The sequence below is a fragment of the Nycticebus coucang genome, chromosome 12 (genome assembly GCF_027406575.1).
Source record: "Nycticebus coucang isolate mNycCou1 chromosome 12, mNycCou1.pri, whole genome shotgun sequence".
Classification (NCBI taxonomy): Eukaryota; Metazoa; Chordata; class Mammalia; order Primates; family Lorisidae; genus Nycticebus; species Nycticebus coucang.
In genome coordinates, this window is record NC_069791.1 from 38,373,350 (window position 1) to 38,399,718 (window position 26,369).

The window sequence follows — 26,369 nt, forward strand, 5'->3', positions numbered from 1 at the left end:
TCCCGTGGAGTGTAGTGGGAGGACCTTTGAACTCTGCCCAGTTGTTTGTGGGGCACTCTGAGCCGTTATCATGGGGGAGGGGACTCCCGTCCACTTGGTGATGGATTTTGTACCTTTTGTTTGTATCCTTGTGGTTGCAGCTCGCCTCAGCGGGGTTGACGTGCGTTCTTCAACCTTCTCTCTTAGTGCAGCTCAAATCCACCAGGTTACTTGCTAAATTTTTGTCCTTTAACTCTCCTACTGGATGGGCGCCTCTGTGGAAAGCTGGCTTCAGTCAGCCATCTTGTCTCCTCCCCTCAATTCAATAATATTTGAAGTAAATTTATAAACATGACTAAAATCAATTTCTACCACCCCATTAAAATTATGAATTGATTATCATTGATCATCAAAATCACATTCTTTATATGCTATACCCAAAGACATACTCATATTTATGCTTTTTCATAAGAAGAAATTTCAGAAAAGTCATTAAGAAAAGGGGGATCAAGATATATCATCACAATTTAATTTGTAAGTAAAATTAAAGGATTTTTTTTAAAAAAACCTCTAGAAATAAGAATCCAAAGAAAGAATACTCACAAAATCTAAATAGAATTAAAGCATAGAAACATGTCCACATCGATTCTATGTATAATCTAAAGAGCTCTGCACACTTTATGAGAGGTCTTGCTAATAGTGGATTACTTTGGAAATGATGAAATAAGCATTGGTGACTGTATGAGTGTAGGAGTTTGGTCAAAGGTCAGGGCTGAAAAGCTGAACCTGGGTCCCGCTCAGGCTATTCCAGGAGGTGCCTGGCTATGCCCTGAAGTAGAGATTTTACTTTTGACTGCTCTGGTTGTTTGGCTACATACTGATTGGATAGATATTGTCCTTACTGGACCTGCACTGAAATACTGAAAAGAGGACCTGAAAATTCCTCCTTCAACCAGGAATTCTCTGGGAAGTGCATAAGATTTCTCTCTGCTAGTTTATTCTTACAAGAAGTTACCAAAGCCTGATAACTAAACTAACAGCTCTAAACTTTCACGACTCTAAGTGCACCTCTCCTGGGATTACAACTAATTAAAACAGAGATTCACAGAAGTCTCAAAAGAAAGAAAAAGAATGCTCCGTGGCCGATCCCTGTCTGTGGCATCCCTGAGTGGGCTTCCCCAGTGGGAAGTTGGAGAACTTCCCGTGGAGGATTTGCTGCTCTTTGAAGTTGCCTGGGAAGTGACAAATAAAGGTTTGTACTGCCCTTGAAGGTAGATACCTGCCAGGTTACTGAAGACTATAGATAATGATTTCTCAGATGACTTTCTAGTGATAATGAATTACCAGCCAGAGAGGAAAGCATTAGAGAAATATAAAATCAGGCTGCATGTAACCTTATCTATTTCCACAGGCCATTAAGAGAGAATTGTATATATGTTGAAGAGGGTGAAAGCCACAAATGTTAGTCATTGTCAGGGAATGCGTGTTTAAGATTTCAAATCCATGTTATAGCAAAATAGAAATAAAAAGTTAACATGTATTTTTTATCTTATGATTTTTCTCAGAATAAAAGCATAGTTAAGCACTTCATTTTAGAACTGTGATCAGGAACAATTAGAAGCTTTAATTCTATAAACTGTTAGCAATTATATGAAATATTTATTAATGCTTCTAATAATTCAAGATGAGTTTGGAATTAAAGTTTTAATTTAGAAGCTGCTGAGAAGACACAATATTGCACTCCTATTCAGAAGAATGAAAGTAATTTTTCTTCAATGCTATGCATATCTAGAAATTATAAAATAAAAAAGGGAATGAAATTGGTAACGCTAAACTAATTTTCTAATAAGGTATAACCTCAATTTGTTCTGGGTGGGAGAATGCAAGGTAGAGATTTGCAACCTCAATGATTTTACTAAGAAAGGCACCTGTAAAATTATAGAAACAATTCCTTGTGCAATTCCTTGATATTCTCTAGTTTAAAAGTGCCAAGACTATTGAAGGAACATTAGCAAAGAAAAGTAAGAGTTTTGCAGGCTGGGTTCCTCAGGATCATGGAGGATCAGGATAAATGAGCGAGGTAAATGGCAGTGAAAACCTGTGTAATTCAAAGGATCTGAACTTACACGTGCAATGCGACACACTGTTTTTATTTTATGTTTATTACAGTAATGTAAAAGCTCTGAAATGGTAACGTGAAGGACGCAGTAAAGGGGAGAGATTGTTCTGTGTGAGGGCCCTCTACATGCCAAGTTGCAGAAATATGGTGTGTCCAAGATCTGAGGAGAGCTCAGAGAGAAGAGAGGAGGATGAGAGAAAATGGGCAAATTCTACAGGAGGATGAGAGAAAACGGGCAAATTCTACAGGAGTTAGACTTCTGAGAGTTACTAGCCTCAAGGAGTTTTATCCCCAGTCTGAAAAATGAGTGGGAAGCCAGTGGAGCTGCACACAGTAGTGGGAAGTGGGAAGTGACCAGATGGGTTTTTGAAAAAGCACTATAACTAGTTGGGGGACAGGATAGTTAGACTGTGGCATGGCCTAAGATAGAAAGTTTTGGCCACATGTCAGAAACAAAATGTTTACTTTCTCCTTCTTTGCTTAGATCTTGCTACAATCCTTTCTTCTGCACAGACTTGCTCAAAACATTGTATACTATGGAGAAATCATCAAGTTGAGAATACTTTGATCACTAAAAAGGTTTTAATAAATACTGTCACAAATAATGAATGCTAATTTAAGAGATGTAAAGACCTCTGAAATTTAGTCCCTAAATGAATGCTTCCCTCTTAAAACAGACGAGGAAGAATTTGTTTCAGCCTATGCCAGCATATTGCCAGCTGTAATACTGGGTCACATGGTATTGGTACCTTTGACTTAGACAAGCACAGTCAAAATGGTTATGGAAGAGACTAATCAAAATCACAAATCCACTGTTTCGAGGCGGGAGTTCTAAAGGTGAAGACTTGGTATAAGTGAACTTCAAGAAGTTCATAAACCTTCAGACCTTGTTACCTGAAACTTGTGCATTTTCTAAGTGGAGTGCTTTCTTTCACTTGCTTTCTAAAGGCCCCTACAATGGATGTTAAGAGCCACTTCTTAACTTCTTGAAGCCGCAGAGCTGTGTGAGCACTAGTCTCCTCCTTTCCTTTCATCCAGGCTGCCATGGCGAAGCCCCTCTCCTGTGAAATATTTGGAGCTGTAATCCTAGTATACATATACTCAGGGTAGGTGTGAATGTGGCCTTAGTCGAAGTGCACCACCTCCCACGGCCCAGACTGCAGCTGCTTTGATTTGAACCACGGACCCAACAAAATGCTGAGAACACAGATATTTGCCGACTGTTGTTATAAGCAGTACTTAATCTCTTTCCTACCAGACCTGCCACCTCATGCAATGATGTTCTCACTGCCTAATGACGACCTCTGCTCACGTAATCGTGTCTTGGGGCAGGATGGTCACACTGGTAGCCTTGCACACTGAAATAGTTAGATGACTTCCAAATTCTGTAACTTTTAAGCATTTAAGAAATAGTGAAGATTCCCCCTAATTTTTTATACATAAATGTGTGTGTGGGTGTGTGTGCACGCGCACAGAGAGAGACAGACAGAAACAGAGGTGAGAGGTGAGAGAGAGAGAAAGCGGGGTCGGGGAGGAAGAGAGAGAACCTTGTTTTGGCTGACGTCCATTCTATGCTTCTTTGGAATAGTGATTTTAATAAAATCACCAGTGTTTCCTGATGAGAAATTTGGGTTTTAACTACCTCATTGCTGTGTACCCCAGTAGCTCATCTTTTCTTTCATATGATACTTTGGCCTCACACCAAAGATAGCTCCCATGTTGTTCCAGCAAAATATAGATCAATAAATTACAAAGTACTTGTTTGAAAGTTAAGGTTAAGTTCAAATTCAATAACGTATTCTGTGGTAAAACACCAATTCATTAATGATACCGAATGTGCATTTTTTAACATGAGAATAAAACATTTATTTGTAGATTTTTAAAAACTACGTATGTGTATGTTGGTAAACCTCCTTGGTTTATACTCCAACTTTGAAAATAGGAATGACCCTGTCTCTATGACGTTGCACTCACTTACACTGCAGTATGCTAAGAGATAAGACTGGGGCAAGTGTGGTAAACAGACTGTAAAAACTGAGGTAAATTAGTTATCATAGAAATATGAAGAGAACGAAGTAAGGCTAAAATGCTATGTGAGTGTACAAAACAGCAGCAAGAGGGCCTCCCCACAGCAAAATTACAGGGAGAAGTCTGAGGGGGACAAAGGCTTAATTACAATTAGGCCTCCACTACTATAAAATGGACTTTTAGTGATACATAATATTTGGGCATATTTATGAGGTACATGTGATATTTTGTTACGTGCATAGAGTGTTTCACGTCAGGGTATGTAGGGGATTCATCACCTTGCGTATTTATCATCTCTGTGTGTTGGGGATATTTCAGGTCCTCTCTATTTTGAAATATACAATACCTCATTATTAACTTGTTAACGATAGTCACTACTTTGCTGTTGAATATGACCACTTATTCCTCCTCTCTGAACCATTACCAACTTCTTTTCATATGCCACCCTCACCCCCAACCCACAGTCTTCTCAGTATCTACCATTCTTCTCTTTACGTCCACAAGACCAACTTTTTAGCTCCCACATGAGTGAAAACACATGGTATTTATCTTTCATTTCCTGGCTTATTTCACTTAACATAGTCTCTACTTCCACAAGACTTCCAGTTTCATCCAGGTTGCTGCAAATGACATGATTTCATTATTTTAATGGTCTAATAATATTCCATTGTGTATATATACGACATTTTCTTCATCCATTTTTCTGTTAATAGACACTTAGTTTGATTCCATATCTTGACTATTGTGCGTAATACTACTGCATTAAACAGGGGGATGCAGGTATCCCTTTGATAGGCTGATTTCTTTTTCTCTGGATAAATACTCCGTAGTGGGATTGCTGGATAATATGGTAGTTCTACTTTTAGTTTTTGGAGAAATCACCATATGTTTTCATAGTGGTTGTACTAATTTATGTTTCCACCAACTGTCTTCTCTGCATCCTGGCCAGCATCTGTTATCTGGGGGTTTTCTCAAATAATGGCCGTTCTAACTGGGGTAAGTAAGATGCTATCTCACTGTGGTTTTTAATTTGCGTTTCCCTGATGATTAGTCACACCAAACATTTCTTCATGCATCTGTTGCCCATTTGTATGTCTTCTTTTGAGAATGGTCTATTCATGTCCTTTGCTCACTTTTTAATGAACGTGTTTGTTTGCTGAATTTTTAAAGTTTCTTAGATAATCTGTATATTATTCCCTTGTCAGACTAATAGTGTGCAAATATTTTCTCTCATTCTACAGGTTGTCTGTTCACTCTGTTGATTGTTTCTTGGCTCTGCAGAAGCTTTTTAGTTTGATATCACCATTTGTCTATTTTTGTTTTGTTGCCTGTGCTTTTGAGGTCTTAGCTATAAAATCTTTGCCTAGACCAATGTTTTGAAGTATTTCCCCTATGTTTCCTTCTAATGGTTTTGTACTTTTGTCTTTAAGTCTAGTCCATCTTGAATTTATTTTTGTGTATGGTGAGAGATAGGGATTCAGTTTCATTCTTCTGCTATGACTATCAAGTTTTTCCAGGACTGTTTACTGAAGAGAGTGTGCTTTCTGGTGCCTTTGTCAAAAATCAATTACTGTAAGTACATAGATTTATTTCTGGATTCTCTGTTCTTTTCATTGGATTATATGTCTGTTTTATACTATTTTGATTACTATAGCCTTGTAATATATTTTGAATTCAAGTAGTGGGATGCCTCCAGCTTTGTTCTTTTTAGTCAGAATGTTATTGGCTATTCTGGGTCTTTTTCATTCTATATGAATCTTAGTATTGTTTTCCTATTTCTATGACAAATTGCATTGGTATGTTGACAGAGATTGCATTAAATCTGTAAATTGGTTTGAGTAATTTTAATAACATTAAATCTTTCGGATCATGAGCAGAAGATTTCTTTCCATTTGTTTGTGTCCTCTTCAACTTCCTTCATTGATGTTTTGTAGTTTTCCTCATGGAGGTATTTCACCTTCTTGGTTAAATTGATTCCTAAATATTTTTTTTCAGATGTTATAAATGAGATCACCTTCTTAATTTCTTTCTCAGCTAGTTCATTACATGATGTATTGAAATGCTACAGATTTTTGTATGTTGTTTTTGTATCCTGCAACTTTACTGAATTTATTAGTTAGATTCAGGGGGTACTTTTGGTGGAGTCTTTAGGTTTTTCTAGATATAAGGTCATGTCGATCATGACATCTACAAAGATAAACAATTTGACTTCTTCTTTTCCACTTTAGAAACCTTTTTTTTCTCCCTTCCCTGAATGCTCTGGCTAACACTCCCAGTACCATGTTGAATAGGAGTGGGAAAGTGGGCATCTTTGTCTTGTTTCAGTTCTTAGAGGAAATGCTTTCAGCTTTTCCCCATTTAATGTGAGTTTGCCATATATAGCCTTTATTATGTAGAGTTATGTTTCTTTTATTCCTAGTTTCTTGATAGTTTTTATCATGAAGTGATGTTGAATTTAATTAAATGCTTTTTCTGCATCTATTAAGATGATCATCTGGTGTTTTGTTCTTCATTCTGTTAATATGATGTATTATTGTCATGTATCATGTAATACTGATTTGCATATATTGAGCCATCCTCACATCTCTTGGTAAATCCTGTTTGGATTGGTGTATTATCTTTTGGATGTGCTGTTGGATTTGGTTTGTTCGTATTTTGTTCAGGGGGTTGTGTCTGTGCTCATCTAGAATATTAGTTTGTAGTTTTTTTGTTGTTTCATCCTTGCCTGGTCTCTTTATCAGGTAATGCTGGCCTCATAGAATGAGTTAAAGAGAATTCCTTTCTCTTCAAATTTTTGAAATAATTTGAAGAGAATTAATATTAGTTCTTCTTCCAAAGTTTGGTAGAATTTGGCAGTGAAGCCATTCCATCTTGGACCTTTCTGTGCTGGGAGGCTTTTTTCTCACTAATTCCTTCTTTCTCCTTGTAATTGGTCTTTCCAGGTTATCTATTTCTTTCTGATTCAGTCTTGGTAGGTTGTATGCACTCAGTTTATCCACTTCTTCTTAGTTTTCCAGTTATTAGTATACACTTGTTCATAACAGTTTCTGATGATAATGTTTTTTTTTTTTTTGTGGTATCCATTGAAATGTTTTCTTTTGGTTTCTGATTCTGTTTGAGTCTTCTCTCTTTTTTTCCTAGAGATTTATAAATTTTACTTTTTAAAAAAGTAACTTTTTAAAAGTCTCTATTTCATTTAGTTCTACTCTGGTCTTTATTATTCCTTTTCCTCTATTAATTTTGGCTTTGATTTATTTTTGCTTTTCTAGTTCCTCAAAGGGCATCATTAGATGATTTATTTGAAATCATGCTACTTTTTTGATGTAAGCATTTATTGCTGTGAATTTGTTTTTTAACACTGCTTTTGCTGTTTCCCACAGGTCATTAATTTCATTTGTTTCTGAAAAGGGAAGCCTTGCTGAAATAACAGAAAAATATCTAACACCACAATTTCCTAGTAACAGTTGAAGATCAGTCTTGTGAGTTTTCTATCTAAGAGGCACCCCAAGGCAATTCTGTTTTGCGCAACTTCTGAAAAGAGCTTGGCAGTGAGAAAAGAGATGTAAATCTTTCTCTTTTAAAATTGTTTTTGAGAATTTGCCTTTTACAGAGTTTCTGAGTGAACAACAGGGGTATGAGCTTCAGGCCTCAGACTGTATCTATAGGGCAGAGTCACATCTGCAGAAATGAAGCCTGATTCCAAGGAAAGGCAAGGGAGCCAACTCTTGAACTTTCACATCCTGCTGCTGCTTTTGCTATCAGCCTGCTGCTGAGAAGAGGGAAGATGCAGATGCAGCCATTCACTGTACCCTATTAATTTGGCTACAGCCTTAAAGCTTCTTCACCCCCTAAATAAAAAGCCAGAGTACCTGGTTCTCCCAGCCAACACTGTCTCCCTCTCTTTCACCATGTTGACCCATTTCCATCTTCTTTCTATCCTACTCTACATCTGGAGAAATCTTTTCTCAAACCCTTATGCACTACCTCAGACCCTAACAGTTCAAAAATTTTTAAATTTCTTCCTTGACCCAATGGTCATTCAGAAGCATGTAGCTGAATTTCAATGTATTTATAAAGTGTTCAAAGTTTCTCTTATTATTGATTTCTAGTTTAATTCCATTGTGGTCTGAGAAGATACTTAATATGTTTTCAATTTTTTTCATTTGTTGAGACCTGTTTTGTGTCCCAACATATGATATATACTGGAAAATGTTCCACATAGCTGGTGGAGGAAATGTTTTGTAAATAGGTTATTTTGGTTTAAAGTGCAGCTTAAATCTAATATTTCTTTGTTAATTTTCTGTCTAGATGGTCTATCTAATGAGACATTGGGAGGGGGGGGTTTGAAGTACCCAACTATTATTGCATTGGAATCTATCTCCCTAGATCTAATATTTACTTTATATATCTAGACCCTCTGGTGTTCAGTGTATATATGTTTAGAATCATTATATCCTTTTGTTGAATTGATCCTTTTATTATTATACAATGACCTTGTTTGTCTCTTTTTACTGTTTTTGACTTAAAGTCGAAGGCAATGACAGTAGTTCTGTGGTCGACCCTCTGGCTCCAAAGCCATCTGCACTGTGATGGCAGTGGCTGTGATGGGCTGGGTGGGCTTGTCCCCATGCTTGAAAATGGTGTTTGGGGTTGGTAGTACCAGTTGTGGTGGTAGTGGAAGGTTGGGTGGGGCAATCATCAGGCCCCCAGGAGGAGTTCTCAGATGCATACAGTAGTAGATGAGTCAGGAAAGTACCCCAGCTCAGGCACTGAGGAGGGTTAAGTCTGTCTAGGCAGACCTCTCCTCACACTCCTGGTGGTGTGTCTGAGTTCTGGCTGTGATGGGTAGGTGTAGGGTAATTCTCAGGCCCCCAGGAGAATGCTTAATTGGTGGTGGCTATGCTGTGCCCCTCCTGTTAGAAAGGTCAGGGTTGCTTTCAGTGGAAGAGGCTATAAATTGAAGGTACTAGCAGTAGTTCTTAACCTGTGGGTTGCAACCCCTTTGGGGGTCTCCTGCATATCAGATGTTTACATTACAATTCATAACAGTAGCAAAATTACAGCTATGAAGTGGCAACAAAAATAATTTTATGGTTGGGGGTCACCACAACATGAGGAACTGTATTAAAGGGTTGCGGCCTTAGGAAGGTTGAGAACCACTGCACTAAAGGATGTATTTTTATCACAGGTAGTAGCTACAAGTGGGGTAGTAGCTGTCCTCCACTTGTAAATGCACCATGGCCCTGATGCTGGGGCAGGAGGGTCCCTACCAATGGTTTGCACTCTGGCAGTGGCAGCAGCAGCCAACAGCAGTGCCCACCTGTGAGCAGGGGATGTCAGGGGGGTTCTAGGGATGTGGAGATGCCAAGGCTTTTGGGCCCCAGGGCAGGATGCAGTCTAATGGTCATTGAGCTCTCAAAATGGCCCCTTGCTGTAGCAGCTTAGAACTCAGAGGGTGTGTAGGACACAGTGTGAACTCCCTCTTAGAAGCAATCCCTTTGCATGATCTCCAGGTGGTCTGCTATGTTAGTGCCCGGGAGGGTTGGGGTCTCCTGTGGCTAGAATTACAGTAGCAAATACATGAGGGGAATGTAAACCACTGGGGGTCTTTTACTTGCCCTTTTCCTGCATTGAGGAACCTCTCTGGGGTCCCTGCTAATTCTAACCAGGCAGGTTTCCTTGCTTCATTTTCCTTTACTGCCTTTTCTGCCACTTGTTTGTTGAATTCCAGGATCATAAGCATGCTTACTCACCTTTCGGTTCTTTTCTATGGAGGAGGCAAGTACCCACAAAATGAAACCCCTCCCCTTGCAATTTTTTGGTTTTATGTTTTTATTTTGATAGACTGAAAGAACATAACCACAGTATTCATAAACACTCTCAGGTAATTTGGAGGACTATACATATCAAGGCTAGTGGGGTGAAGGCCTCAGTTGGGGTGAAGAAGTAGCCAATGAATTGAATATGCTTATCATTTCATTTCAATTCCTAAATTTAATCATTTGTTTCTTCAAATAAAGAATTTCCCTTTCCCCTTTTCATCCTAATATTTGCATTTATTCAATTGTATTTGAATTTGAACATATAATCTAACACACAAGGATGTTCTAAGATCTCTAGTTAAGATACTTAGTTGCAAATAAGAGTTTTCAAAAATAAAAAAGTAAACATGGCCTGTACTCATTGTGTACCATCAGAACCCTAACACATATTTCTGCTGATAAAATAAAGATGAAGGAAATAAGTCTACAAAAGAAAACAGATATTTGAAAATTGTGCATTTTTGTGGATAGTGGGTTTTGAATAAAGCTTTTATATACATGTTTAAATATGTTGCTAAGATGTGACTGTCATACTTGAAACAAAAGTTCTTGGTAGTTGAATGTTGTGTCTCTAAAAGAAATTATTTTAATGTTCCATAAAATTTTTCAGAACGTACGGGAAGTCGGGTGTACTTGATGCTGACATTAAATTCTTTAGACTTAGATTAATAGTTGAATGGTCAAGTGAATCCCATCTGTTCTGGCCTAATCTAGAAGCTTCTACTTCCAAACTTTGCTTATCCTCCTCATGTGCTCTAAGCTATCCAAATCACCTGCCATCTGACCTACGATTTGATAATGTCCTTATGATCAAACTGTGTTCAAATGACAGTTTAAACTTTCTTTTTTGTTGGTGCAGTCAAAAAGTCTTTCCTTAAGATGATGTTCTTAAGGACAATGTGTAGTCTTGTATGAAAATGGCTTACATGTGATATTAATATTTACATTCTGGGAGTTACATTAGCTCTTCTCTTTTATAAGTTAATGAATTGTATTGGTATTATGTAATAGTATGAACATTTGTCTATGGTGTCTCATTTCTCAAAAGGCAATTTTCCAAAAAGTATATTTTGAATGGCTCAGGCTTAAAGATGGCATTTTCACCTTTGGTTGTGACTATCAATAAGATTTATTACTTAAAATTTAAGTTATTGAAATAAAAAATATAAGGGATAGAGTAGCTGTCAAAACCTATGTCCTAATGAATTGAAATACCTTTCAAAAAATAGCAGTGAAAAATGAAAAGAAACTTCTTTCTCAATATATAAGCACTGAATTTATTCTTTGCAATTAATTTGAAGATGGGTGCCAGAATCTTCTTAGCTCTAAGATTTCACATGGGACTTCTTGAGTCTCCTCTTCCCTATGGTTCATTGACAAAAATTCAGACTACTTTTACATTTTAATATGCAATTATTCTTTAGCTCTGGCTCAGAAAATATTCTGCCTATGATATTGAAAAGCTTATTCTGCTCGCCCATTTCTGTTCCTTCCACTAGTTTCAACCTATTCTGTCGGACACCTATTACCCTGCCTGCCTTTGCACACTCTGCTCCCAACTTGGGGCCTTCCTCTAATTGTTACCCCTGCCTAAGAAGTTCTTCCCCACGATATTTGTTTGCCTAATTTCTTCCTTCTTTTTAACTACCCCTTTACAATATGTGATATTTTATTTTCCCTTTTCCTTCCAAACCAAATGTCATCTTATCCCTATGCAAAAGATAAGCCAATTGAGCTTTACAATCATTACGTAAAGCAATTAGTCCAATCTAAGTTGTTTCTAATTTTTGGCCATCATAATACTTTAGTGAACAACTATATATATATATATATATATAGGCACTCTTTTTATCTTTCCCCCAGGACAATTTTCTAGATATGGACTTGCTAGAACAAAGGGTATGCCTATTTTCCAAGAGTATACATATTTTCTGGCTTTATGTTTTAATAGCGGTAGCAGCATTGCGGGGGGGGGGGGCGGAGGATGACACAATGACTCTAGGAAGGGAGAAATACTGTATGAATATGACAAATTTGTATTTATGTCATTGGATTTGACATCAGGGTTGGACCAAGCATCTTCCCTCAAAATCTATAAGCTCTTTCCTCTTGTCTAAAGGTACCTTGCTTGGTACCTTAGAGGAGGAACGGCTCTTTAGCTTGAGAGACTTGTTCACAATTGCAAGCCACAGCAGCTGTTACTTGGACATACCTTAGCTCTTTCTTGGGCCACAGTAGGACAAGAGGTAAAAGGTTACTACAACTGCTGAGAACATGTACCATCACAATGGCTATTTGTCCTAACTTTGACACTTCAAAGTGAATGAAGTTTTACGCCAATTATTCCTTAATTCTAATTTTCTCTTCAGATTTCTTATGATATTTGTACCTCTCTGCTGCTGCCAGCCTGCTGTTCTCTCACATGCACCTGGAAGGGGCTTTCACGTATGCCCAGAATTAAACCAAGTAGTAACCATATATTAGTGTCCTTCAGTAACATGTTAAATGCTATTCTTTTAGAAAGTTGCATAAACCCTTGTGCTTGATAGATCTTAAGTGGTGACTTAAATAGAAAAACTAGGTAGACATTGTGGCAGGCACCTGTAGTCCCAGCTACTTGGAAGACTGAGGCAAGAGGATCACTTGAGCCCAAGGATTGGAGGTTACTGTAAGCTGTGACACCATGACACTCTACCCAGGGCAACAGAATGAGACTCTGTCTCAAAAAAACAAACGAACGAATGAACAACAACAAAAAAAAAACCTTAAGAACTCATTTTCATCCCTTCATCACTTAAAATGAATTACTTCCTGGAATGATAACAGAACCTTTTTTTTCTTTTTAACAGTTGGAGGCATCTATACTGTGATTCAGACAAAAGCCAAAACAACAGCAGATGAATGGGGAGACAATTATTTTCTGATAGGTCCATATTTTGAGCATAATATGAAGACTCAGGTGGAACAGTGTGAACCTGTAAATGATGCCGTCAAAAGAGCAGTGGACACAATGAATAAGCACGGCTGCCAGGTAAAGGGACTGACTTAACATTCACTCTGCAGTGCTCAGTGAACTGTTACAAGAAAATAGACCACAATGTACAAAAACTCACAAGAGACCTTCTACCTACTTAGGGAAGAAGAGCAGGTTTGTGAGAAAGATGTGACCTTGATTTTAAGTAGATTGTATTTGAGACACCTTGTGAAAACCAAGGAGAAACAACAAATGGTTTGAAGCTCAGCAGGCTACAGGGTGTAGACATGCTTTGGAGGAAGTTATTTGTCCATAAATTATAGTTGAAGTCATTGGTGTTGATAACACTATTCATTGGTAATTTATAGACCAAAAGCAAAAATTTGGGCCAAACCTTGAGGAAATGTCTATATGTTAAAGTACCTACATTAAAGGAAACCAGTGATTGCAAATATAGGCGCAAAGCCAGTGATGTAGAACCAAGAATGTCCAAGTTCTAATCCTCAGAACTTGTGAACACATTGCTTTAAACAGCTAAAGGGAATCTGTAGATGTGATTAAGTTAAGGAGTCCCTTTTGAGATGGAGAGGTAAACCTGAATTGTCTGGGTGAGGCCAAAGTAACACAAGGGTCCTCTTAAAAGGGAAGGAAGTAGAATTAGAATCAGAGAAGAGACAGAATGGAATAGAGTGACAGTGGAAGAGAGGGTGGAGTGATGTGCCTTGAAGATGAAAGGAGGGCCCACAAGGAATGCAGGTGGCTTCTAGAAGCAGGAAACGGCAAGAAAACAGATTCTTTCCTAGAGACTACAGATGGAATGTGGCTCTGCCAACATGTTAATTAGGGCCTGGAAGGTCCATTAACTTGACTGTAAGTCCAGTCAAGACTACTGACCTCCAAACCTGTAAGATAATCTAACCTGTGTAGATTTATGGTGATTTGTTACAGACACAAGATTATAGTGATGTCAAGTTAGGAGATGAGAGAGTTTTATGTACAAATGAGGGATGAAGTTGACAAAGCATTGAATCAAGATCAATTGTGTTTGTCAATATTCAGGTCATGGGTAATATTGCTCAGTACAATTTCAGAGGAGGAGGGGAAGTTGAATTAGATTGCAATGGGTTAATGAATGAATGAGGGAGGAGAAACAAGATCCAAAGAGATACTGAAAGGGTCATTCTTCACCCCTTTCACTTGAACAGGAAACAAAGGATGAATGCAAATACTAGAGTAAAGAATTTAGTGTATTCTCACCCAGTGTTTTCTGATGATCTTAAAAGGTCATTCCAGGAGGATTAGTAGGCTAGTGTTGAAATAAAAGAATTTTAAAGGAGAAGTTCTAAAAAAGCATTCAAGGGATATGTAAAATAATTTGTGGATGTCTTTGAGGTACAGACATGACTTTTTAGTGGCAAAAATATACATGGCTATGAGTTCCTCCAGGAGCAATATACAACATGAATGACAATACAGGAAGTTAAGGAGAGGAGGTAGAAATATGGTGTTAATTCCAGCATTCACTCAGTGAGTCAAGTGGCACAGTATTGAAGATAATTATGAGAGTGATTGAATTAAGACAGTAGCACCTCCATAGTTGACCCACCCCACTAGGACAACTTCCTTAAGTTGACCACATTTTCATTTACTGGACATACACCACATGCACCTCATTCCCTATGTTGACCACCTGCATGTGTTGACGGGTTTGTGATAGACGCTGGGGTGGTCAAATTAAAAAGATTCTTTTGTAGTTGAATTGATGGGCTATTGTATTAAAACAGATAGGAAAGGAAGCAAAGCTAGAAAGGAGGTGATAATGCAGGAGAAAAATGGAGGGGAAAAAGAAAGGATACACATATAGACACTGGGAGAAACAGTTGTGGTCAGGTAACAGAATGCCAAAATGAAATATCTTAGAAATAATTTGGATGATGGGCTATTGTATTAAAACAGATAGGAAAGGAAGCAAAGCTAGAAAGGAGGTGATAATGCAGGAGAAAAATGGAGGGGAAAAAGAAAGGATACACATATGGACACTGGGAGAAACAGTTGTGGTCAGGTAACAGAATGCCAAAATGAAATATCTTAGAAATAATTTGGATTTTGCTGAAGACGATGCAGCCTTGATGATGGGTGACTGAAATCAGGTGGACATGAAGTTCTTTCAAGTCATTAAGGTGAAGTAACTAACAGGTTAGTTGTGCAAGATTAAAAAAAAATCTGGACTTTGAAGTTTCTTAGAGTAAAGAAACCAAGTAATTAGTATGTCTAGAACAAAGAAAGGCAATAATGTAATTGTATAGCATGCATTTCAAAGATATTTTTGCACACAAATTTGCAAGAGGGACTTTACCTAACAATTGCAATCAGTGTAACCTGGCTTATTGTACCCTCAATGAATCCCCAACAATAAAAAAAAAAAGGAAAAAAGAAATAAGGCTTTAAAAATTTCTGCAGGGATTCTAAAAATAGTAACTTTTCTTCATACTCATTTCAGGAAGATAGATAGTTTCTGAGGGTGAAAAAATGAGAAGCCCTCACCTGAGATAGCTATGTCCTTGATGGCATCTAGAAGTCTATGCAAGGTTTAAGGAGAAGAATGTGTCATTTATAAGGGAACTTGAATTCCCAAGAGTAGCAGGAAAATATTTCATAGAAAATGTTAGGAGAGGGACAGTTATACTATTGGGATAAAAGTAAATGAAATGTTACAAGGACGTTTTCATGTAGGAAGAGGGAGATAAGTACAGTGGAATTGTCCAGTCTCAAGATTCTACATGGATTTCTGGTGTAGGGAGATTATCATGTTGTAGTCAAGAACTGACTGGAAGTCATGACAAGATACCTTACAGTCTCTATTCGTAGTGTCAACATTTCTGCATGACCTTAGCTCGTGTGGCATATATTAGGAAGTCATTAAATATTATGTGACAATATTATATATTATTAATAATGTATAAATATGAGTCAATGACTTTTGCAAATAGAAAACAATGGAAAAGTTGTTTGCGACTGAAGGAATAGCATGATAAACACTAAATTACAATGGAGTAACTGACGTATAATGAGGATCTTTCCAGGTTGGCCAAGGAATGGATGGGAGAGAAATATCGTGGCACATACCTGAGTCCCATGGGAGGAAATGGCAATTAATTTGGGTGTCCAAATTCTGCAAAATTCAGTGTTGGGTGGAATCATAAGTGTCAATATGTAAATGAAGTAAACACATTTGGTCTTCTAGGCAGGCCTAGATAACACCATGAGAGAGCTCTTAGCCTCTGTTGAGTTCCAGAGAGGATTTAAAATGGTTTATTAGGTTGCATATCACATACTGGGGGAATGAACATAAAATAAAAATTAAGACAAAAGAAAAAAGTCAATTACACAAAAAATATAAAGACCAAAAGGGAAATTAAAACTTGGATATGCAAATCACTGTATACCTACAATTGGAAAAAATGTGAGATACCTCATACACTAAAATTTGCACAAGATAAAACATTTAGGAATCTAAGTTGATTTGAAGAAGAGAATAGAATTAGGCTTTGAGTTGCTAGATTAAAGAAATAATGTATTTTGGCCAACGTGTTTAGTTAAGAATTCCGGTAGTAACAAACATTTTAAGTCATTTCGTACTAGAGGAGTAGTGAGATAAATCATACCCATCTGTCTATAGAAACAGCTTATTTTCTAACAAGAAATATTGCAATTCCTGTTGCATAAAAGAAATTAAGTGGCACTGAAGAAATTGTATACCACAACCGAGGTTGTTAAAGATACAGAGCATTTCAGGACTCTCTCATAAACCCAGAGACTGTAGTTCAACCCTATATCCATGAACCCAAGGTCACAGAAGGGCTTTTTGTGTGTATATGTGTATATGTGATTGAGTCTTCTTTATTTTAGACGTGGAAACAGTGGAACTAGGAAGGATTGATGAAACAAAGCAGAAATCCCCAGGTCCAATATGGGCTCTGTCTGTGTGACCAAGGCAGCTCAGGAGCCCTACCAGCCTTTTTCTATGAGGAAAGCATGTAAGGACAAGCTGATCAAAGATTACAGAAGAACAGAGATCATATAATCTACACACATTGTTTTTAAATGGCCACATTTAATGAAGAGCAAGAATTTGGAGATTCTAGATGAATGGATGTGTGTCCATTCCAGCCTCAGACTCAAACAGCAGATATTAGGTGTTTTCACTACTCTTTTATAGAAAAGAGCATACCTTTGAGTTCTACATAAAGTTTATATACTGCAAGATCACTTAGTTTCTTCTCTTGCAACACTTAATATTAGCACGTGGCTGTGTGTTCTTTATATGACAGGTGCATTTTGGAAGATGGCTGATCGAAGGGAGTCCTTACGCGGTGCTTTTTGACATAGGCTATTCGGCGTGGAACCTGGACAGGTGGAAGGGTGACCTGTGGGAAGCGTGCGGTGTTGGCATTCCTTATCATGACCGAGAAGCCAATGATATGCTGATATTTGGATCTTTAACTGCCTGGTTCTTAAAAGAGGTTGGTTTACTGTATAGTAAAACAACAGAGGAGAATCAGCTCTGTGCCCAGCTATGGTGCCATGATCTGGGGATCAAGCAAATTTTGAGATGATGCTATTACTGCTTGTCCTAATACATTTTAAAAGAATCTGAGGGCATTATCCACATTCCTCGAACTACAAACCAGCCTTTGGAACAGACCAATAATGATATGTACCTCGTGTCAGATTTAAATGTAACGATGTATACAAAACACCCAATTATATGGCCTGCTGCATAGATGATAATATAAGCAAGAAAAAAAGAGATTGTAAACATCATATACTACGTACATGAATTTTAAAATCTTAGGAGTAGCAAACAGCTTGAAATATCCTGTTTTGTTTATACATAAGTACTTGTGCAACCCCGGTGGGTGTTACGTGTGTTTGTTATTTGCTAAGGGCTGGAGTGGTCTCGGCAGTTATTGAGGAGTTCTTTGGAGGGGAATAGACCACATATGTGAAAAAGCAAGAGCATTAGAAGCCAGTCCTTGTCAAATGAGCCACGCCTGCACTCTCTTAACTCCTCAAAGCATGGCAGTTGGATTTCTTTGCATCCCTGCACTACCTCCAGAGGATTATACGTAGCCCCCAAACCAGTGAAGGAAGAGCATCCCTAGCATGGTAGGGGTATGGTCTCAGGAAAATCACAGAAGCATATGTCGGGGTGTGTTTCCCTTAACCAGTCTCTCCTACTAATGAAATCTCATTCCACTTGCCATGAAAAGCTGCCTTTTGTACATTAGCTACTTTCCCCGCGTTCTTGAGAGCAGTACACAAACCACTGCAGGCCCACAGGAAAGAAGCAGCACAAGTATAGTCTAAGGGGTGGGGGAAGGGGAAGTGAGGGGGAGGGGGAGGGTCACTGGTGGGATCCCACCGAAGGTGCACAAGGTAAGGGTATTCACACGCCCCCCGGGTGAACAGCTCCACCACAACTTGAACTTCACTTTAGAAATGAAAACATGTAACCTAAACATTTGTACTCTCATATTAATCTGAAATTAAAAAAAAGAAAACGCTGCCTTGAGGTGAAGGAGAAGGCAGACAGGCAGCCCTATTGCTTTATTTTGGTAGTGACAGTAGAGGACAAGAAGGGGGAAAGTGTTACCACACTTCAAGTACACTCAGTGCCCAGAATCTGCTCTAATACCAGATACACAGTCTTGTTTTAGCAACAGCCAGTGGAAGCAACTCTTCCTCTTCAAACTGCCTCCCTGCGCCCCTGCCCCAAGGCCGAGGCCAACCCCCACGTGATGTGCCTGTGTCTGTGTGGCTGTGAGTGCTGTCATCCATTCTCTCACAGGGAAATAGAGGGGAGGGAAGCAAGAAACTGAGAGTCCCAGTTTTCTCTAAAATAAAGCAGTTTCCCCAAATGGAGGTTTTATTTAGTTCATATGGCAAATAGAGACATTGAAAAATAATCCAAAAAAAGAAAAATAATCCAAGATTAGTTCACAAGCCCTGTTTCTGCTGTCACCTCTGTGCAGCTGTTAACAGCTGTGGGTACTGCTGCTGGATGGATTATGAGGAACTTGCTGAAAATCAGGTACTTTGAAGTTCAAAGAACTTAGCCTAAGTCAATGTTTCTCAAAGAGAATTTCCTTACACCGCTATTAGTAGAATAACCTGTAAAACGTATAAGATATGCAAATTATTACCCTCAGCTTAGAATATTGTATTAGATTATCTGGGGATAGAACCTAGATATCGGTGTTTAACAGGCTTTTCAGCTGACTCTGATGTACATACACTAAGTGCGATAGCCACAGTCTTCAGTTAACTCTGCAAACTTCCCAATTCTCTTCCCAGCCTTCTTGAGTTCAAGTGTTTGGCTACTCTCTTCATTCAGGAGATGAACAGCTTGTAAGGGGAATGGAGAGTGAACCTTAACTCTTTGTGAGAATGAAACAAGCTAACTTTAAGGAGAAGAGACGCCAGTCCCACCTGTGTATCAGTGTGTTACTAAGTTGTTGTTTGATACTAAACAAGTTATTAGCCAAATTTTCCCTAGTTTTCTATCCTTTTTTTTTTTTTTTTTTTTTTGTGGTTTTTGGCCGGGGCTGGGTTTGAACCCGCCACCTCCGGCATGTGGGACCGGCGCCCTACTCCTTGAGCCACAGGCGCCACCCTAGGTTTATATCCTTAAAAAATTCTTTTGGCTTCAAAGATGGACTTAAGAGGTAGTCATTCATTACTTATTTAAAAAGAAGCTTGTAGTGGGTAGTCATAATTAAGTCCGCTATTCAATGGAATGTTCAAAAATATTATTTTTGCTATTATCCACTTATCCACTTAATGAATATTTATCAGTTGCTTACTTTGCATTTGTTCCATTTGTTAATATTAATGTCTCATTAATGCTGGTTTAATTTGTTATTAAAACTAGTATTTACTTTTCTGTGGATACAGAAATTAATCTGATCCATTACTGGGAGGATTGACATAAAGATGTATAGGCTTTGTGAACATACTAGTGAATCCTGTAGAAACACTTACCCTTATTAAACACTTGATATTTATACCCCTTTAAATTGCAATAAAAGTTGTGGACCCCATGTGGGCATGATCTTTGTCAAGCTCCATCAACAATTCTCTGTGTGCTTTTTTCTGATGTAGGTGACGGATCATGCTGACGGCAAACATGTCATCGCCCAATTCCATGAATGGCAGGCTGGCACTGGACTAATCCTTTCTCGAGCTCGGAAGCTTCCTATTGCCACAATATTTACAACCCATGCCACACTACTTGGGCGGTATCTCTGTGCAGCAAATATTGATTTCTATAACCATCTTGACAAGGTAAACAGTCCTTCCTCTTCTTCTCTCATCCATCCACTCTTCTTCAGATCATTGAAGCTGAAGGAGAAGTATTGATCTCTGCGTGTCATCTGCCAACCAGATGGCAGAAATGCCCTTTTAGCTAATCAATGTTCAGGACAAAGCTTCCCCTGAAGTGACAGCTCATATAGTTTGTTCATAATTTTGTTCAGATTGTAGTGGCTTATAAGAGGCCTGACTTGTCCTACTTCAGAGCAATGGATCCAGAAAGGCATGGTAGGAGTCAGACTATGGACACAGAACTGGGGTCTTGTTCTACCCTGAGGCTTGGGAAACAGAATGAAGACTCTGGATTGACACACATCTCTGAGTGGCAAGGAGAAAGCAGGGATTCTAAGTATACAAACTTGCATTATGAGCCTTACTTCCTCTCTCCTCCAAGTGAACAATTGATTGGAAGTCACATTATAGGTTCATAGGCCAGATTTTTCCCGTAATTCTGCAATGCATAAATGGCGTTTTTTGGGGGGGGAGGTGAAGTAAGGCAGAAATTATTGAAAACAGGAATGTGGGTCTTGATGACTGAACAGTTTGCTCATTTTAGGAGACTCCTATTCCAACACCCCCCAAATCATTCAGTTTTAATTTATTTCTTTAATAAAAGTATGTCTTTAACATCCTCCTGTCAACAATATTAACAAAGCATTTGGGTATCATATTCAAGGGTTTCAAGATTTGGTATCTATTAATTAACAATCGAATTGATTTAACATTTTAGGTTTCACTTTCACTATCAGAAAAGTTAGGAAGTTGGAGAATTGATTTCTGAAGACTTTTCCAGCTTAGACAGTTTTAGGATTCTATGAAACAGAATATATGTGTGTATGTGTTTGTGCATGTATTCATAATAATATTCAAATAATGGTTCTGGAAAGTTACCGCACTATCTCTTTTATCGCTTCCAATTTGATAAGTGTAAGAAGGTTCTTTCTGAAAAACTTTAATTTTTCAAAACAGTGAATGATCTGGGCGGCACCTGTGGCTCAGTGAGTAGGGCGCCTGCCCCATATACCGAGGGTGGCGGGTTCAAACTCAGCCCCGGCCAAACTGCAACAAAAGCAAAAAAATAGCTGGGCGTTGTGGCAGGCGCCTGTAGTCCCAGCTGCTCGGGAGGCTGAGGCAAGAGAATCACATAAGCCCAAGAGCTGGAGGTTGCTGTGAGCTGTGTGATGCCACGGCACTCTACTGAGGGCAGTAAAGTGAGACTCTGTCTCTACAAAAAAAAAAATAATAAATAAATAAATAAATAAAACAGTGAATGATCCTAATAAGAGCTTCCCTATGCAACAGTCAGCCTATCCTAAAGGTCAAATGATAATGTAAAGAGTACATTTAAAACAAAGACACCAAGGATTCAGAAAGCTGGAAGGTCAGGGGAATTTCCCAATGTCGGATGGTGATTGTAGACTAATAAAGGAAAACCAGTGATCTGTGATGAGGTCAACAGCCGTGTTTCCTGGAGAGAAATAGACTGATTTTTGCCAAAGGGAAAATATTAGACTAGAGTAGAGAATATTTCACTTCAGAATACTTAAGAATTTTATACAGTAAGAATTAATTTACAAAAAATATTATACATTGAATATTTATTTGTTTTAAGGAACAAATACATTACAGTATATATATTATAACCTTATCCTTTCATTAAAATATTTGTATTTATATAATCCTGTCTTCAAATATGTCTATGTATCCCCCTAATTTAAAACCTCTCATGGATTGATATATGTAAGCTTAGTCAGACCTAATTCATCTTTCTAGTAAAATCTTTTTGCCGGCACAGTGACTAGTAGACAACAAGTAGGTTTTGAGTTAAATTCATAATCATTTTTCACAACAAAAGTCCTTATAATCACACTAGGTTTAGTTACATAAAAACACCAAATGATATACAGGAAACATAAGTTCAACATAAGGAATGAGTCAGAATTTAACCTCTGATTCAGAACCCAGGATCCATTTCAATGAGTTCTGACTCAGACAAATAAAAAATAGGGTAAACACAAGAACAAAAATAAAAGAGTTAAACTTTGATTTAAAAAGTTGTAAAAGTAGAAAAATTAGAACATTTTACTCAAATTGCAATTGCGACCTGAAAACACACTTTAATATCTAATCCTCAAAAACCCTGATGCTGATTTAAATTTTTGGTAAAATTCATTGGCTAGAAATAGCATTTCAACCATTTTCAGCCAGCATATGAATTTTCTGAGACCATCTAAGGCAGTGGTTCTCAACCTGTGGCTCGCGACCCCTTTGTAACAATGAAAATACATCCTGCATATCAGATATTTAAATTACGATTCATAACAGTAGCAAAATTACAGTTGTGAAGTAGCAACAAAAATCATTTTATGGTTGGGGGTCACCACAACATGAGGAACTGTATTAACGGGTTGCTGCATTAGGAGGCATTAGGAAGGTTGAGAACCACTGCCTAAGGAGATATTGCCAAATTCATTCTTTTAGGTCCAGCCATTGGCTAATTACCTCCTTGACTATAATGGCTAAATAACTAACTTTTATTTTAAGGCCTTTAGTTTTCTTGTGTCTTTACCTCTGTTTTCTTAATGGCAAGAGAATTTCGTGGATGGAGAACTGAGGAAAGTGTCACTTGGTATTAGAAAATGGGGGGAGGGAGGACAATTATGTAATAAATTTTAACTTTTTCCTCTGACCAAGTTTCTATCCAATCAAGTTCAATTATAGGGTTACCCTCCTTTGTTGCTGGACTGTGCTTTACTGGTTAACATATTTACATCATTCTTTGTTCTTTAATCCAAAACTGTAGATACATAAAAATGCAAGGAAGTAAGACTCATCATCAAAAGAATCAGGTCCAGATATGTCCTAGATGGGGGGTCCTCAGCCTTTATGGCACCAGGCACTGGTTTCATGGAAGATAATTTTCCCATGGATCAGGGAGTGGAATCGGTTTGGGGATAATTCAAGTGCATTCCATCTCCACCTCCGATCATCAGGCAATAGATTTTCATACAGAGGGTGCAACCTAGATCCTTTGTGGGCACAGTGTACAGTGGAGGTCATACTCCTATGAGAATGTGATGCTGCCACTGATGGGACAGAAGCTCAAGGAGTGATGTGAGCAATACGGAGAGGCTATAAATGCGGATGAAGCTTCACTTGCTTGCCCGCCCTTCACCTCTTGCTGTGTGGCCCACTTCCTAACAAGCTGTGCAGACTGGTAACAGTCCACAGCCCAGGCGTTCGGGACCATAGTCCTAAACAATGTAATTATCAGACAGAGATTTTAACATATTATCTTAAATAAGGGGAAAGGCTGGTAACATGTGAAACAGGGTTTCTGTAAAGCCACAAATGTGAGCACCTAAAAGATAAGGAACCCGATGGTCCCCAGGAAAAGCAGAAGGGTGTGCACATCCCTGACCTCACCCAGACCTCTCCTGCCATCCTCATCCGGTACACACTCCAGTTTATTCACTTATAAAGCCTATCTTCCCTTCTCTAAATGTCCAAATATTAAATGTTACCTCATCTGTGAAATATTATTCTCTAACAACAACACTGTAATAATAACAGCTAAAGTGATTGAGCATTTTCCCCCTGCCAGGCACCGTGCTACGCATTTGACAATGTGCTTTCATTGAAATTCATAAAAACTCAATGAGATGGAAAACATTTCATGCTTTTTTCTAGAGTTATTTTTCTTAACTACTTTTTCTTACCTGTTTTTTTTTTGCCGCACCACTAAAGGCAGCCTTTCAGAGAGGTTTTCTATCCTGTGCAGGACGAAAGCTACAGTCCTAGTCTCATCTTCAAAGCCCTTGGTAATCTGGCCCATTATACCCTGCCGGCCTCTGCCTCTTCCGTTCTACACCCGGTAACTGCAGTCACATCAGATGTCCTGCTCTCTTCTGCACGTGCCATAGTACTTTATATACTTGTTCTTTAGGAAAACTAATATTTCAGCTCAAAATAACTTTTGCCAAATTATACTTTCATGTCTTAGTCTAAATACTGTTTTATCCATTGAATCAATTTGAAGATACAAAAATGAATACCTCATCATTGTCCTTGAACTTGAAAATACTACATTTGAGAGGTGATACACACAGTGATACTGATAACATGAACACGTATACAAGAAGTTGGAAAATTAAGTTCAAGAACTCATCCTAGAAAAAGATCTACTACTCATTGATGAGTATTACTATGGTCACCAGATGGCCAAGGGGAGTACTTGGAAGTTGGCCATACTGACATTCAGCAATGAGGCATGTGGTGCTTTTTCTAGGATGAGTTTGCAAACTGAGGGATCAGTGCTGCTCTGATCCCATACCTTATTCAGGCACATACTCATTTCTGCTTGATTTTACCTGTTTTCCTACTAATTTTTAATCTACATGAAAGTAGCAGATACACATAAGTTACTCAAGAAATGTTGGTTATGTGAAAGATTTGGTTGAATGAATCAGATAAGCCACAAAGAGCTGTTAAAAAAAAATCTCTGCTATTCCAAGCATGTATTATAGAGCCCTGATTCAAACATTTTCAGAGAGATGACTCCAAATTCTATGGTCATGAAAGAATCTAGGGATTTCTTCATCCTATTTATTAGCATCATGTAATGGGTCTTTTTCTATATATGCTGTTGTAATTACTGGGAATGACTTGCTGACAGAGCTGGAGTCTACATGATGTAAAAGCAGACAAGAGTTCAAGAGTACAAGGTTTGGAGTCAGACTGATCAGGGATCAGTTAAGGGTTCTGCTCAGGTATTTAATAGGAATGTGATCTTGGACAAGTTTTCTTGACATCTAAAAGATTCAATTTCTCTCTATGTAAAATGAAGACAAAATTTATGTCTTATTAGTTTATGAGGATTAAATATGATATGCTTAAAAGAGTGTCTGAAATATAGTATGCAAGAGGTACTATTAATAATCTTTCTTATAAAAAGCACCCTGCTGATATAATGCCTTTTTATAAGACACTACTAGCTTTACACGCAGCAATGTGAGATATAACATTAAACAACTGAGCGAAATGGCAAAATCCCACTGCAGTCACCAGTAATTAAGTGATTATTGGAGATTTGACTTTTTGAAAAAAGTTAAGATGCTCAGAATGATAGATGATCACACAATCTAACACGATAGCTAATTAGGGTAACTATACACCCTCACATTATAAAATAAAATGAGTTACATAACCATAAACAAGCATTTGTTTTTTCTCTTTCTCAGGTTCCCTCAGTGAATTAAGAATGATAATAATTATCCTTATTTTCAATGTTAAGTTTAATGTCAGTGCTGATTCATTGTTTATGGGAAAAATATGATACGGTCTTTGGGAAATAGAATTAGCTTGATATTTCTAAGATGTGGGATAAGTTAAAGTATAATTATAATACCAGAATCAAAGAATTGTATCTGATTACAGCAAAGTAGAAACATCATTTACTTAGGGAGTTAAAATGTTGTTTAGAAGGATAAATTAAATGAACAATGCCTTTTAAAGCATAAGTAGTTATGTATTTGGCAATGGGTTTAATAAAAATTTATTACTACTTTTTCGTGGTCATAAAATTTTACAAAGCCTTGAGGAAAGATGATTGTGAGATGTGTGATTTCATTTGGCTTGTGTGGAAGGACCAGTGTAAGCCAATGTATATTTGTTTGTTTTTAACAGTTTAACATAGACAAAGAGGCTGGGGAAAGGCAGATTTACCACCGGTACTGCATGGAGCGGGCCTCTGTTCACTGTGCTCATGTGTTCACCACAGTTTCTGAAATAACAGCAATAGAGGCAGAACATATGCTGAAGAGAAAGCCTGGCAAGTATTATCCCTGAATCTTTCAGTGCCAAATGACATTAAAGTATGAGGATTTTGTTTTTTAGCTATTAAAGCAGTAGCTAGGGAAGAATTGTATTCACTGTTTTCTGCCAGACCTTTACATGTATGTTAATTCTCAATCTCAGTAGGTTTGCAGTGAAACCAACACTGAGGTACACCTGGAACACAGTAAGTGTTCAATCCGTGCTTGTTGAATAAGTGAGCTAAGTTTAAAATGCCCTA

General features: G+C 38.0%; 1 protein-coding gene across 4 annotated transcripts in view; it reads left to right on the top strand.

The window, feature by feature from the left end:
* The window catches only part of GYS2 (glycogen synthase 2), a 95,098-nt gene that overhangs the window by 39,087 nt on the left and 29,642 nt on the right, over positions 1-26,369 (top strand). For 2 of the 4 annotated variants that reach the window (XM_053555615.1, XM_053555614.1), the window contains 4 exons: positions 12,798-12,979; positions 17,254-17,445; positions 20,087-20,269; positions 25,982-26,126. In XM_053555615.1, the coding sequence (XP_053411590.1) occupies positions 12,896-12,979; positions 17,254-17,445; positions 20,087-20,269; positions 25,982-26,126 (604 nt within the window). In that variant the 5' untranslated portion in view covers positions 12,798-12,895. Of the gene's footprint in view, positions 1-787; positions 1,232-12,797; positions 12,980-17,253; positions 17,446-20,086; positions 20,270-25,981; positions 26,127-26,369 lie in introns of those variants that run through there. The other 2 variants (XM_053555611.1, XM_053555613.1) reach the window with 2 other exon arrangements.